At 36.2% G+C, this 13,170-nt stretch overlaps 1 protein-coding gene across 10 annotated transcripts in view; it reads right to left on the bottom strand.

The window, feature by feature from the left end:
• DMD (dystrophin) overlaps window positions 1-13,170 on the bottom strand; it is a 2,236,915-nt gene that overhangs the window by 1,460,792 nt on the left and 762,953 nt on the right. For all 10 annotated transcript variants that reach the window (XM_024988361.2, XM_024988358.2, XM_024988360.2 and 7 more), the window contains one exon: window positions 6,539-6,719. In XM_024988361.2, the coding sequence (XP_024844129.1) occupies window positions 6,539-6,719 (181 nt within the window). The remainder of the gene's footprint in view (window positions 1-6,538; window positions 6,720-13,170) is intronic.

Genomic DNA, 13,170 nt, shown 5'->3' with positions numbered 1-13,170 from the left:
GCTGATTCATGTCAATGTATGGCAAAAACCACTACAGTATTGTCAAGTAATTAGCCTCCAATTAAAACAAATAAATTACTTTTAAAAAAAGACTTAGCAAAACAACACATCACAAGTATGGAAACTTGAATTTCCAAAACCAACATATAAGTTATTTACTTAGTTTGACATCAAAGGTCTTTTGTGATTGGAATCCAATGAACTTTCAGCCCGAAGTCCCATCATCATAAATACCCTATTTATCAAACAAAACCTGTCACTAATGTCAAGTCTTTGTACTTATGCCACTCCTTCTGCTAAAAGTTCCTGCTGCTCACACTTCATTCCCATGAAGGGTCCCAGATGTGTTCTGACACGAGCAAAGCATATGGGTTTCTAGGGATTTTATCCAAGATCACCTCAGAATTTTTTTAAAAGCCATGTCTCCAATGAATCCCCATCCTTATGATGACGTGACCCTTAGGGCATAAAGCAAAGAGGAACTAACGAGCCTCCATCAAGGTGAAAGAGGAGAGTAAAAAAGCTGGCTTAAAACTCAACATTCAGAAAACGAAGATCATGGCACCTGGTCCCATCACTTCATGGCAAATAGATGGGGAAAGAGTGACAGTTTTCTTGGGCTTCAAAATCACTGAAGACAGTGACTGCAGCCATGAAATTAAAAGACGCTTGCTCCTTGGAATAAAAGCTATGACAAACTTAAATGGTGTATTAAAAAGCAGAGACATCATTTGCTGACAAAGGTCTGTTTAGTAAAAGCTATGGTTTTTCCAGTATTCATGCATGGATGTGAGAGTTGAACTATAAAGAAAGCTGAGCACCAAAGAATTGATGCTTTTGAACTGTGGTGCTGGAGAAGACTCTTACAAGTCCCTTAGACTTCAAGGAAATCAAACCAGTGAATCCTCAAGGAAATCAATCCTGAATATTCATTGGAAGGACTGATACTGAAGCTCCAATATTTTGGCCACCTAATGGGAAGAGCCAACTCATTAGAAAAAACCCTGATGCTGGGAAAGATGGAAGGCAGGAGGAAAAGGGGATGACAGAGGACGAGATGTTTAAATGGCATCACCGACTCAATGGGCATGAGTTTGAGCAAGCACAGGGAGATGGTAAAGGACAGGGAAGCCTGGCGTGCTGCAGTTCGTGGGGTCGCAAAGAGCTGGACATGACTGAGCCACTGAACAACAACCAGTAGATCAACTGAAATCTGGATCTTTTCACAATCAGTGCTCTAATAATCACCTGCTGAACAAATTATTCCCTTTCTACGTCCATCGCAACTTTCCAAACAAGTCCGTGGGCTTCCCAGGTGGTGCTAGTGATAAAGACTCTGCCTGCCAATGCAGGGGACTTCAGAGATGCTAGTTGGATCCCTGGGTCAGGAAGATCCCCCAGAGGAGGCATGGCAACCCTGTCCAGTATCCTTACCTGGAGAATCCCATGGACAGAACAGCCTGGTGGGCTACAGTCCATAGCATGGCAAAGAGTCAGAACTACTGAAGTAACTTGGCATGCACAACCAACCAAGATGGTGGTAAATATAAATTCTATATTACTGAAATATTTATTATGATATAAGGGAAGTGTTTGTGGAGGGGGTTGCTGCATTTTCCTTCTTTTCCACTTTTTTAAATATTAGCCCTTCTGGTTCATCAAACCTATCTTTAAGAACTCCTGCTAAATAAGTGTTCAAAACATTTTTTATTTTTAATGCTCCATTGGCATTTAGCATATGTTCTCAAGATTCTCAAGGTCAGGGAGCAATTACTGTATCTCATGGCATGAAGCACATGTTAAGCTTAAATAAATGTGTCCATTATTCATGCTGTTGGTGGTATTGATAAAGACAACAGTATGAAAACAAAAGGGCCATTTACAAACAGCTTTTCTTCTTTTCTTTTCTGGACTTGAAAAGCAAAGTGATACAGATTTTGTCTTCCAGAACAAAAGAATCCCTTTCCTATATATAAAAGTAAATAAGGTCAAGTTTCTGATCTGGAGCTGAAAGAGCTAACTCAGGTCAACCTTTATTTCCCTTCCCAGTCTCTGCATCTTAACAGGGAGTAGTAGGGACTAACAACAGAGCTTGAAATTATGGCCACAGGGAGCACTGTTTGCTGGCCATCCTAAACTTTTTTTCTATTATCTCCATAGGAAGCAAAAGTAATTCTCTGTAATTTTTGGTAAGAGTACTTCCTACTACACCTCCCCAGATGATCAGCACTTCAAGGGCTGCCTGCACTTTTCCTTTATCTACTGTATCACAACTCCAGTCCAAGGTGGTGCCTGTATGGCTACCATTTCCCCTACCTACCTTTTCCCTACCTACCTTTTCCCTACCTACCTGCTTCTGCTCTGACCCTTCTTCAATCTTTCAAAAATGTGAATCAGATTACTTAATTTCTTTAATTGAAATTCTTTTAGACATTTCAACACTTCTGAAATATAACCTGAACTTTTTATAGGAGCCTCTAGGGGGTAGCCTGCATGAACTCCATTCTGATTTTATCCTAATCTTTCCATGATTTGCTGGTTTCCTCCTTCCAGACCTCATTTCTGTCTTCTTGGACATGCCAAATACTTCCCTACTTTGGGACATTTGTGTGTATTCCCATTTTTCCTAATATCCTTCCTTTAACTCACTATACAGCTGGTTCCTGCATATCCTTGGGGTTTGACTCAAATGTCATCACCCCAGAATAATATTTTCTAAGTGATTATAATCTATGATAATATAATTTAGATATTCATTTGTTCAGTATCTTTATTCCTATAAGCTCCATTAAGACATAAATCTCCCTCGCAATTTTCTCCACTAAATACCTAGTATCCATTATTTTCATGGCACACACCAAGTGTTCAAAACTATGTATTGAATTAGTGTCCATGGGATTTTCCAGGCAAGAATACTGGAATAGGTTTCTTTTTTTAAATATAAATTTATTTAATTGCAGGCTAATTACTTTACAATATTGTATTGATTTTGCCATACATCAACATGAATCCACCACGGGTGTACACGTGTTCCCCATCCTGAAACCCCCTCGCACCTCCCTCCCCATCCCATCCCTCTGGGTCATCCCAGTGCACCAACCCCAAGCATCCTGTATCATGCATCAAACCTGGACTGGTGATTCGTTTCACATATGATATTATACATCCTACTCCAGGGGGTTTTCCCGACCCAGGGATTAAACTCACATCTCCTGTGTCTCCTGCATTGCAGGTTGATTCTTAAGCACCACACCATCCAGGAAACCCCAAAGTTTCAACTGTGCAAGAGTTAATTTTAGAGATCTGCTGTACAACACTGATTTACACTTAACACTTTATTTACACTTAAAAGTTTGTTAGGAAGATAAATCTCATATTATGAGTTCTTGTCAATTTTTTTTTTTAAGAAAAGAAAAATATTGTGTTGGCAATCTAGGGTTAAAGAACAAAAGAACACACTTTTAAAGTTTTAGAAAATAAGAAAACACTTGTTTTGTTATAATTAATGCTGCCACTTCCCCAATGGCTGGTAAAAACAACAAAATAATAATTTCCTTGGCATGATTATATCTCTCACAACTGAAAGGAGTTCAAAGCATATTTCAAACTGTATTTCCATATTTACATTTAAAAAGAACATTTAATTTCTTCTTTGTTATAATAATGGATTACCCTAACAAACTTTTTGCTATTTTCCAAACTCATCTAGGGTAGAAAATGATCTTTCTGGTTTGCAGTTTCTAGAAAAGGCTTTATCAATTGCTTTGGGAGGAAATGCTACCATTTCAATCTTCTAGCCTTAGGCAACCATTCATTTATTTCTGTCTCTTTAGATCTGCATAGTGTGGACATTGCTAATAAATGTAATCATATAATATATGGTCTTTGGTGAGAGGCTTCTTTCACTTAGCATAATGTTTTTAAGGAAACCATGCTGTAGCATGTATCAATACTTCATTACTTTTCATTACTGAGTATTATTTCATTGTATGGATATACTCAATTTATTTATTCAGTTGATGGGCATATGGGTTGCTTCCATTTTGAGGCTATCATGAATAATGCTGCTATTAATATAGCATTAATATATTCTCCAGTTCTTAAACCATTTCATATATACATCCTTTCCATTATTTGAGCTCTAATGGGTCACTTGTGACATGGGAATAATAATCATATTCTCAAAGGGTTGCCTCTAAGGACTAAGAATGATGATTTATAAGATTTTTGTTTGTAGACTAAAAATTGCTATCAATATAGAGTACATTTAACTTTTAGTATTATTTTTCATATCATTTTTGCCAGGTACCAACCACCAATTCCTCACACCAATTTTCACCATTCAAAGTACACTTAAAATGTCAAGTTCCTGTTTAACTGTGAGAACACTAGTGAAGAAAAGGAAAGAGGGGATGAAAGTCAAGACAGATTTCCAGGTCTTTGTGGTAGCTCTTATTCACTGAATACTTAATATGTTCAAAGCACCATGTAGTGATACAAATAATGAGATTTACTCCCTGGAGTCAGTTTAGGGAAAACATACATATGGCAAATTCCTTGAAAATAATTATTATTTAACAAAGTTAACTGTAATATGACTTGACATGGTGAATTTTTTACTCACCATTTTTATATGTGTACATAATACATATATATAAATTACATAAAATATGTATATAAATTATATAATCTATGTATAACATGATATATGCAACTATAAATTGCATACACAATTTATAATATTAAATACATATACTACATATAAGTTTTGTGTAAATATAAATGGCATATAATTAATATATATAATCCATATTTAATTAATGATTATTAAGGAATCAAAACAAGTTTTCCAAATGATTGTATCACAGTGCTAGAGATATTTTGATTACTACAGTGGAAAGGGAAATATTTTATTTAGACAAAAATGGAGTGAAAATATTTGGCAGTTTTTTATAAACTATCACCATATATATGAAAGATAAAGGGAAGATATGATAATATAGATGAATATATTGATAGCTGTATAGATAGAAGTATATATTATTATGTATTTATATTATAGTATCATAATCCAATATGTTACCACACATCAACAGTTTGAATACCTTTAAAAAAAAAAACAGGAAAAATGTTAAACCTTAATAAGTTTATATAAATTAAAATAAATTTCAGTGGATACGCTCCTTTGCCAGCCAGTTACAGTATAACCATCAACATGTACTTGATTTTAAGGGAGGTTTATGGATTTTGTGATAATGGAAATGCATTATTCTTAAATAGATGAATGTTTGAAAATTTAGGACATTTATTCCTTTCCCCAATTGATTTTAGAGAAGCCCAGCAACAAGTACACTGAAATCCACTAGAGGGAGCTGACATGATTGTAAAGTTGTATTCCTTCACTCCCTATCAGTAAAATAAACTCCTCATCAAAAAATGACTTTGAAGGAAAAAAAAAAAATTAATCTTTCAATACATGATCTCACCAGGAAATAAAAGGGAAAAAACATTAGAAAGTGAGGAAAGTCCATATATTACACTATACTGATTCTAGAAATGTTATTGTGTGGTAAATTTGTTGCATATTTACAAAGGAAAGCAATTAAAAATGCATGTGTTCCAACAAATTTAAAGTCTCAGTCGAAAACAAATATATTCACTTGTGCTTCTCATAACAACTTTAAGTATAACTTTTAAAAAATATTTTTATCTTAATGCTTTGAAATCTAGTTTTACTCTATACTCCTTTGTGTCTACATATATATACATATGCATATATGTATATGGTGACTCAAAAACCCTTTCGCTGATACTTAAAAGTGCTCAAAAACCTGCTTGTCAAAGGAAATTTTGTCTTCAAAAGTAGGCTGATGAGTAGGGGTATTTGGACTGTGTATTAATATCCTAAGAGCAAATTGGTGAAAGACAAAAGAGACATCCTGAAAAATTTGCTAGTCATATGGTAGGTATTTGCATAACTGCTCCACTCTTATGTTGTATTTTACCAGTAAATGAGAAAAAAGAAGATACGGTATAGTTAGAATGATCCAATAGTAAAATGCAGCCCAAAGAATAATTTGTCCTTGGCTGAGTTTCAGTTGCCACATGTATGCTACAGCTATAATATCTTCATATAAATTGACAGAAGTATTAGCAAGACACCTAGCTAGATATTCTTGTACATGAAGCAAACTGGATTTGATGAAAACCTACTAACAGGGCTTCAACTGATCTTTTATTTCCTTCCATGTTCCAAACATTGGACTGTAAAATTTGCAACTTGCCAAGGAGAAGTTATGCCTATATACAACATATGCTTTATTTGTTTCTCATAGTCATGAAATTATAATGGAGGGAGAGAAATGGAAATCTAACATATCTATTTTCCTACAATAGCATTTCATTACTTGTTACTACAGTTTGTAGGGAGCATGGTTTCTTTGATGGAAATCATTCTTTCATGTCAGTACTTACTCTTTCATAATAAGTAACTAATTAGAAAAATATCAAGTCAGTCATGGTAAGTATTTTTACTTACTTGTCTGTAACTCTTTCTCTCTGGCCTGCATATCAGCAAAGACTTGGTTAAAATGATTTGTAAAGGCCACAAAGTCGGCATCCAGGAACATTGGCCCTTGTCCTTTCTCTTTCAGGGCTATGCTTTGAATTTTTAATCTCTCGATTTGAGGCTGAAGAGCTGACAGCCGGTTGACTTCATCCTGTACCATAATTTAGAGTATTAAATAACACTGTTACTTTGCATACATTACAGTTTTGCAAAGTAAAGTATTTAAAGGCAGTGATGCAAGCTTAGTTAAAGGCCCTTATCAAAAAATTGATAACAAACATCCAAGATGGCTCAAGCAAGCCTCCAGCACACGTCATCAATTTGAGAATACCTTGGCTCTTCACTCAACAGGTACCATCGTAAACAACAATTTTTAAATTTCAAAATGACATCATTTAGATCATCATCAGGTATGGATGGATACAGTTGAAAAGTACTATGAATGACCTTACATCTTTTTCATAAATCAAACACAGATGTTCCTTTACAACTCTCATCTCAAAACTGTGCACCTTTGCTTCAAATTCTAAGCTTATCCAATGAACAATTTTCTTCTCTAAATTCATTTGTGTAGAATATAAATTATATATATACATACATATCTATATATGTCCACATATACACTAAATTAAGCCATATATATGCATATATATTAATGTTATATAGATTAAATACATGTATGCAGAATATATATAATCATATATGTACACATATAATTGTAATTTACATACTAATACATATATACACCCACATACTTGTGTTTATAATTATCTAAGTTTTGTATGGTCTTACTTATTCTGACTTGAATAGGCAATTGCTGTCATTTTAATTAGAGGGACTCTTTGCTCTGTTTTACTCTTGTTGTCCTGGCATAATTGTTAATAACACTCCTTTTCACCCTCAAGACTATTCTGATTTGTTTGATCAAGTCACATGGACACTCTGCCAGGCTATCCAGTGTAGTAGTCTCTAGTCAACTGTGACGACTGAGCATCTGAAAAGTAGTTAGTCCAAATTTAGATGTGTTGTCATTGTAAAGGAGAAGGCAATGGCACCCCACTCCAGTACTTTGCCTGGAAAATTCCATGGACGGAGGAGCCTGGTAGGCTGCAGTCCATGGGGTTGCTAAGAGTTGGATGCGACTGAGCGACTTCACTTTCACTTCTCACTTTCATGCATTGGAGAAGGAAATGGCAACCCACTCCAGTGTTCTTGCCTGGAGAATCCCAGGGACGGGGGAGCCTGGTGCGCTGCAGTCCATGGGGTCGCTAGGAGTCGGACATGACTGTATAACTTTCAAGTAGACAACCTGAGCGACTTCACTTTCCCTTTTCACTTTCATGCATTGGAGAAGGAAATGGCAAGCCACTCCAGTGTTCTTGCCTGGAGAATCCCAGGGACGGGGGAGCCTGGTGCGCTGCCGTCTCTGGGGTCACACAGAGTCGGACACAACTGAAGCGACTTAGCAGTCGTTGTAAAACATACACCAGATTTCAGAGTTGGTATGAAAGTACAAACTCACGTAGATTTAAATAATTATTAAATCTTAAAACGGTATTTTGATATATCAGGGTAAATATATTATTGAAATTCACTGACTTACCTATTTTTTTCCTATTTCAATGTCATTTCTAGAGCATTTAAAATTACACATGTAGTTCACATTTGTGGCCTGCATTCGATTTCTTCGGAATAGTGCTGTTCTTGATATAAATGTTTTCAAACTCTTTAGTCTCCAATGAAGTTGCAGTTCATAAGTATCTGATATATATATAATTTGAACTCAAAGAAATCACAATATGTTCTTTTTTAAAGTATTGTTACCATGATTGTTCACTTAGAAATCATAACTATGCTACCTCTAGAAATAGTACTTAAGGATCATTTACCATTCAAAATATAAAAAACAGGATAATTAAAATTCAAAAATTGGATCACAAGCCAACTGAAAATGAAAGTCACTCAGTTGTGTCTGACTCTTTGCGACCCCATGGACTATACAGTCCATGGAATTCTCCAGGAGAGAATACTGGATTGGGTAGACTTTTCCTTCTCCAGCAGATCTTCCTGACCCAGGGATCAAACCGAGGTCTCCTGCATTGCAGGCAGATTCTTTACCAACTGAGCTATTAGGGAAACACAAGCCAATTAGAAGGGAAAATTTATAGAATTATAGTATTTATGAACTAAATATAAATCTCATCTTCCTGGAAATTAAAGTTATATATATATATATATATAACTTTTATATATATATATATATATATATATATATATATATAAATATTTGGATGCATGCATACTCTTTTAGAGAAAGTAACATTTGTCCTAGGAATAAATGAGATAAATTTATCACATAGATAATTTTATCTATTTTTAGAAGATATAAAGATAACTTTCACAGAAATTTTGGTATGTGGTTATATCAGTATGAATTGATTCAGGTAGGTTAATCTCTATCAAATTCTGGTAGGTGAAAATGAAAGACATTTAAATAAATGAGGAGATGACCCCCATCTCTCCCATTCAAATATAAAGCCTCTTGATCAAGTGCGAAAAGGTAGGTGTATATTCATAGACAAAGAATAAGAAAGAGGCAAAAGGTAATACTCTGTGGTTTGGATCATAGAATTACAGACATTCACTTTGTACGCTAGACTTGCAAATGGTACTGTTGACATCTGCTGTGAAACATTTAATAACCCGATTTACATTTGGCCAGATGGAAGGCCGTCATTCTCCCTGTTTAGGGGGCTATATAAGGAGCCTACAGTATAGCAAAGTATATTCTGCAAAACAAAGGGGACTTTGAAACTAATAAAACATTTGGGCAAATGTTCAGCTGGGACCTTAAAGTTCTGAGAGTAAATTAAAGGAAATATCATTCTGACCTCAAATATTTAACATTTAAAAGACGTTAACAATGATAACAATTACTCATTTCCATAAAAAGGCCTGAGCATGGTTGGTCCTCCATAGTAAGGCATGTTCTCTGAGTTTGTTTATCCTTTAAAATTGTATGTTTACCCTGGAAAAACGTGTATTTTTCTCATGAAAATGTTCATGGATTTCTTCCAATTCCTAAAGTGCTCCCTAACCCTCAACATATCAAGAACAGTTCTGGTAAATATTAGATTCAGAGTTAAATCTGCACCCTACTCCTAAAAAACATCTCCAAATAACAGACTACACTGACAAATAGGAAGGGCTAATCTATTTACCTATCACTAATCACAACGAAATAGTACAATTTTACCTGTTGTGTGAATGATCTTGGGCTGTCCTGCTAAACAGTCTACCTAAGGTGATACCTCAAATTAATGGAAACCAGTGGGGAAGAGAGAAAGAGTAAGGGGAATAAAAGGGATGGAATCGTATAATCAGAATTTGGAATTTTGTGACTGAATGCAGAAAAAAAAAAAAGAATTAATTTCACTTAGGATGATTTCTCTAACCCTGAGAGAATAGCTCCCGGTGATCTCCATTCTCTCCTCAGAAAGAGACCAAGGCCCTAGTGTGCCCTAAGAATCATTGCTTTGTCTCCTATGTGAAAATTGAAAGTGTTAGCTGTTAAGCTAGGCTCTTCTGTCCATGAGATTCTCCAAGCAAGAATACTGGAGTGGGTTGCCATTTCCTTTCGATCCCTGGTTTGACTCAGGGATCGAACCCCAGCCTCCTGCATTGCAGGCAGATTCTTTACCGTCTGAGCTACCATATGCTTGCATTTTTGCCTTTTTATGCTCAGTATTCACATCGGCCTTATTTCAGTTCTTTGGTCATTATTGCTCCCTCCCACCATGTTTATTCTGCCTGAAGCCTCCTTCCCTGCTGTTCTCCTAATTTCAACTCAAATGTACCTGCCTCAAGAAAGCTGCCCTCAGTGGCTCTATCAAGGTCAGGTTTTCCATGTTAGATATTCTCCCAGAACTCTGTTTAAAACGTTTGTCCCAGTGGTAATTTTATATCTGTTTATTTAATCATTTACTTAATGTCTTCTCATTTACTCTACGACAATGTTATGAGGGTAGGATCAATGAATGCTCACGCTGACCTTCCCAAAACTTAAGTGCCTGCCACTCCAGTAGGTCCTAAAGTAGAACTATCACCCCAGCAGGATTGGAAGGAAGGGCATCAAGCCAGAGAAGATTATTCTCAAACCTTAAATCCAATGGAATCGGCCTTGCTAAATTTTGGACTTGATTAGGATCTATCGAGAAGGCAATGGCACCCCACTCCAGTACTCTTGCTTGGAAAATCCCATGGATGGAGGAGCCTGGTAGGCTGCAGTCCATGGGGTCGCTGAGGGTCAGACACAACTGAGCAACTTAACGTTCACTTTTCACTTTCATGCATTGGAGAAGGAAATGGCAACCCACTTCAGTGTTCTTGCCTGGAGAATCCCAGGGACGGGGGAGCCTGGTGCGCTGCAGTCCATGGGGTCACACAGAGTCGGACACGAATGAAGTGACTTAGCAGCAGCAGCAGGATCTATCATCCCTTCTTTCTTCCCTATTTTTACTCCTTTGGGAATGGGAATGCCTTTCCCTATGCCTGTCCCACCATCATATTTTGAAAACACATATGTTGTCCTGGTTTTAATGGTCCACAGCTGGAGGGGCATTTTATCTCGGGATATGTTGAGTCTCATTCATATCTGATTTAAATGATGAAGAGATTTTGGACTTTAGAGTTGATGGTGGAATGAGTTATGACTTCTGGACTTTGGGGGCTCGTGGTATGTGACAAGGACCTAAATAGGGGGTACAGGGAGAATCTGTGGACTGGATGATGCTCCCCCAAATTTACATGCTGAAACTCTAACCTCACAAGGTGGCTATAATTGGATATGAGGTTTTTAGTAAGTAATTAAGGTTAAATAAGGTCTTAAACACAGAGTTTTTATCTGACAGGACCAGTGGCCTTACAAGGAGAGAGAGATCTTTCTCCTTCCATGCACATGTGCCAAGAGAAGACCAGGTGAGAACGTGGTGAGAAGGCAGCTGTCTGCAAGCCAGAAACAGAGTTCTTACCAGAATTTGAACCTTGCCAGACATTCATCTAGGATTTTCAGCCTCTAGAACTGTGAGAAAATAAATTTCTTTGTTTAAGCCACCCAGTCTACTGTATTTGTTATGGCAGCCCGAATCAGTTAAAACACTTAATATCATTCTTGGCCACACTAGAGACACTGAATATGTATTTTATGGATGAATGCAGTTTGAAGATGTAATTAATGTTTATATTTGAATCTCAAGAAACAGGTTAAATAAGTATCATCAGATTTTTTTATTGCAAGAAATGATATAGGTGAAATATTCCACTAATTCACAGAACAAAGTCATGGATTCTATTCTTTAATAGCAAAATGTATCTAGAATTATAGGGAAAAGAAATTCCCTATACTTACATATTACACTAATAAAATAAATGCCTCACTATATGGTATTCTTTATCCACAAATGTATTTGCTAAATTTATTTACTTCCTAGTAAAGCTGTAGTTTCATCATGTGAAGAATCATCATCAAATCCTTCATTTGACTTCCCCTTCAAAATAACTTTGAATTTCCCATCACTCTGGGTTCAATAGCCTCCAAACCAACCATGTCATCTCTCCATCTTCAGTTTCCCATTATTTAAACCATTATTTCCAAAGTATGCAGATTAACCCTCATTTACTGCTTTTAACATTAAACCCAGTCATCTCAGTCTACCCTTAAAGTTCCTCCTGGAAACCTTTTCATCTATCCTGTAAGCAACTTCCCACTTCCCATGAAAAGTTTTTAACTATGCAAACTAACATTTTGTAGTAACTACTTATGCAAAAAGTTCACGTTGTTTCTACTGATATATCTCTTGTTTTCTTACACATGCAGAATACTCTATTAGTCTCTTCGCAGCCCTTTTGTGTGTGTTGTATCTTGTTTACCCTACTAGATACACAGCCAACCTTCTCGTGTAGCCCAGGAGAATGACAGTTATAGACTACCGCTTTTTGTCCTCTGACTTCTGATTAATTTTAGTTGATGGGGAGTCCTGTTCAGATTCTGGAGGCAAGAAAGAGAGTAAAACAGAGTGTCTATTTTTCTGGCTCCATTCCTGTGTTAGCACTTGGACTGGCTCTGAAAGCTGTCTTTACAATGGACATCTAATTCATCTTCAGGCTTTCTGTAACTTCTCTCTCCCTGATCCCTTCTATTTTAAGAATAATAACAGCTCTGATGCTAGGTTACTGTACTATCCCTTGAGATTCCTCTATATTCCAAGCACATATAAAAAGTATTTTTGTAAATGACCTTCCTCTTGTTTTCCAAATTTAATAACTGCCATTTAAAAAGATTTTCCTCATATATCTGATTATATAGGATATCAGCTGCTTGTGTGTTTGTGTGGATTCCACATTTTGAACATATGACTGGGTTTTCCTCTTAACTGTTAAAAGAAAGAGCTCCAAATTATTTTCCACTTTCCATAGGATACATGTGGTTCCCACATTCCAATACTGCCTCATCATTCTGCAATCTGACAAAATCACTTAATTATGTATAACTAAGCTTGCAGGACTCAGGTATCCATATGTTACCTGTTTAAAATGATTTTCTT

Source organism: Bos taurus, chromosome X (genome assembly GCF_002263795.3).
Source record: "Bos taurus isolate L1 Dominette 01449 registration number 42190680 breed Hereford chromosome X, ARS-UCD2.0, whole genome shotgun sequence".
NCBI classification, from domain to species: Eukaryota; Metazoa; Chordata; class Mammalia; order Artiodactyla; family Bovidae; genus Bos; species Bos taurus.
The sequence above is the reverse complement of the archived record's forward strand: the minus strand, read 5'-3'. Positions and strand labels throughout refer to the sequence as shown.